The sequence below is a fragment of the Teleopsis dalmanni genome, chromosome 1, assembly GCF_002237135.1.
Source record: "Teleopsis dalmanni isolate 2A chromosome 1, ASM223713v2, whole genome shotgun sequence".
NCBI classification, from domain to species: domain Eukaryota; kingdom Metazoa; phylum Arthropoda; class Insecta; order Diptera; family Diopsidae; genus Teleopsis; species Teleopsis dalmanni.
Genome location: NC_051846.1, coordinates 108680777 through 108683671, shown reverse-complemented (window position 1 = coordinate 108683671; position 2895 = coordinate 108680777). Strand labels below are relative to the sequence as shown.

General features: G+C 37.5%; 1 protein-coding gene across 1 annotated transcript; it reads left to right on the top strand.

The window, feature by feature from the left end:
- Window positions 1-88: 88 nt before the first annotated feature.
- On the top strand, window positions 89-1120 carry LOC119665485. Its single transcript, XM_038074707.1, has one exon. The coding sequence runs from the start codon at window positions 89-91 to the stop codon at window positions 1118-1120; it is 1032 nt and encodes a 343-aa protein (XP_037930635.1).
- The last annotated feature ends 1775 nt before the right edge of the window (window positions 1121-2895 follow it).

The following is a 2895-nucleotide window of genomic DNA, read 5'->3' as shown; positions in this document are numbered from 1 at the left end:
TTTAGGATTCTCATTCCAAACAGCAAGAAGCCGTTTTCTATTATTAGAGCGCAAACTTTCGAAAGACTCCATTTTACAGAATCTCTATATGGATTTTATGAAAGAATATCGGAACTTAGGTCATATGACACCAACCAACGAGAATTTTTCTGCAACCACTCACTACTTCATACCCCATCAATGTGTTCTGCGACCACAGAGCACCTCTACTAAGCTTCGGGTTGTATTCGACGCATCAAGTCGAACATCTTCGCAGAAGTCATTAAATGATCTACTAATGGTCGGTCCGATCGTGCAAGAAGATTTGTATTCAATCCTGATTCGTTTCCGCATGCATAAGTATGCAATAACTGCTGACATTGTTAAAATGTACCGTCAAATTGAAGTTGACGAGGCAGACAGAACTTTTCAACTTATACTTTGGAGAGAAAATTCGTCCGAAGAACTGAAGGTGTACAAATTAAACACTGTGACTTATGGTACGTCATCTGTACCATTCCTAGCTACTGGCTGCTTAACCCATTTGAACGATATTTATCAACTTATTTATCCCAGGGGAGCAAACTCAATACGCAATGACTTTTATGGCGATGATTTGCTTACTGGTTCGGATAAATTTGAAAATTTAGAAACAATTCGAAAAGAAGTCAGTTATATTCTCAATGAAGCAGGATGTCAATTAGCGAAATGGTTCTCAAACCACTCAGCCTATGGAAGCACCGAGCTGTTAGAAAAACCGTTCAAAGTCAATGACAGTGATATTACAAAGGCCCTTGGAATCCATTGGTTGCCAAAGAGTGATATTTTCAAATTTCATTTAGAAGAAAAATTCAATCATTTACGAGCGACAAAGAGAAATATATTGTCGGTTTCAGCTCGACTTTTCGACCCCCTCGGTTTGATTTGCCCAATTATCACTAAAGCAAAAATATTGTTGCACGAACTTTGGCTTCAAAAACTTAATTGGGATGAATCGATACCTATCCACCTTGACACGATATGTATGTGTCAAGGTGCATATATGATATGTAAATGTGATTCCAAATTCCAAATGCGAAATTCACGGTTTCGCAGACGCTTCGATAAGAGCTTATGGCTGTTGTATTTACATCAGCCATAAGCTCACGACTCTAATGGTATCCATCCAGCGTTGCACACTGTAACGACCTTTCCCCGGCCCTATCTATAGCTGAGGTATACTCAGCGAGTATACCAGGGTTCGTTATAAGAAAATTTATCTAAGTAAAATAATAGAGACACTTCTGTTTAAAGTAGCGTTTATTATTTAACAATAAAAAGAAAATATAATCAAGTTGTGGAAAGCGATGTTGAATGTTGCTAATGATGTAGAATGTTGTAATGATGTTGTAGACGGTGTAGCATGTTGTAAAATGTTGTATGGTGTTATAAATGTTGTAACGATGTTGTAAACGGTGTAGGATGTTGTGAAATGTTGTATGATGTCATAAACGTTGTCACGATGTTGTAAACGGTGTAGAATGTTGTGAAATGTCGTATGACGATTGCTTGCAGTGGTGCGCAAGTTGCTAACCTGTAACAGGAGAAATTCCAAATAGCAAAAATCTCTAGATACTCTAATATCAATATAAAGCAATACCTTTGTCAGCAAAAGCCAGACAAGGGTTCCTTCCTACTGTTACGCTCGTTGTCCACACGCCTTCTGACAGTGTTGGTGACTCGTCGCCCATTCCTCCATCAGCTATGGCCAAATGGAAAACTGGATGACTAGTTAAACTACCCAACGCCAGCATAAGCCAAGCAGCAGGTAACTCAACTGGTTAAACTACCCTACGCCAGCATAAGCCAAGCAGAAGGTAATTCAACCACCATCACTTCGCCCAAACCAGTCCATCCATTCACATGGTGATCGTCAGCAATGGCCAAACGAATCAATATGTGCCTGGACCAACTAGTCCGAGCTCCCACTATCGTCCCTAACAAAACGATTTGGCAATTTCGCTGCCCTTTTATTTGAAATTCCCTCCATTACAGGCAAAAACAAAAATTATCTTCAAGTAAACAAGGTCCCGTAAATTTGTCAAAACAAATTTCTTATTGTTGTACGCATTGTAATCAAATTCAATAAAAATAACTGCATCATATAAAAAATGCGTGCACGATATTTTCTTAAATTTGTTTATGCAGACAAACAAGTGAAATAGTTACAACAAATTTAACTAACTTTTATTAGCAGCAAAAAATTAATCAAAACATATTTTACTTTACAGGGTCATTCGTTTATACAAAATGTTTGTCTCTAATATGAAAATACAGGGTCATTTGTTTATAATAAAAATGGATGTTACTGTAGGAAAATTTTATTGAATTTAGAAACATGTTTTTTTACTAAGTGGATTTAAAACTCATATTTGACTATTCATTTAATTTGTGGCGTTAAATTTTAGAATAAAATTTGGGCCTTACAACACTGCTAAATCAAGGGTCGCTCCGCTCAGTACAAAGTCTTTACCCAGACTCGAATTATGTGCAGGTCACCTTCTGGCTAAACTATGGACTCGAGTACAACCACTCATTACTTGTGCCGTCAAGAATGCATATTTTTGGACTGACTCAGAAATTACATTATATTGGATCAAGAGTCATCCGTCTACACTCACAACATTTGTGGCAAATCGAGTTTCAGAAATTCAAAAATGATCAAACGACGTTTTGTGGAGACACGTTCCGTCAAAACAAAATCCAGCAGACATAGTTTCCAGAGGTTATACTGTCAACGAGCTTAATACCTCAATATGGTTCAAAGGTCCCCCATATTTGCTTCAAGATGCCACTAACTGGCCAAAAAATAGTCATTTTCCACTATCAATAGATGAAAAAAGTTTGGAGAAACGAAAGGTCAAGGTCGGACTTTTA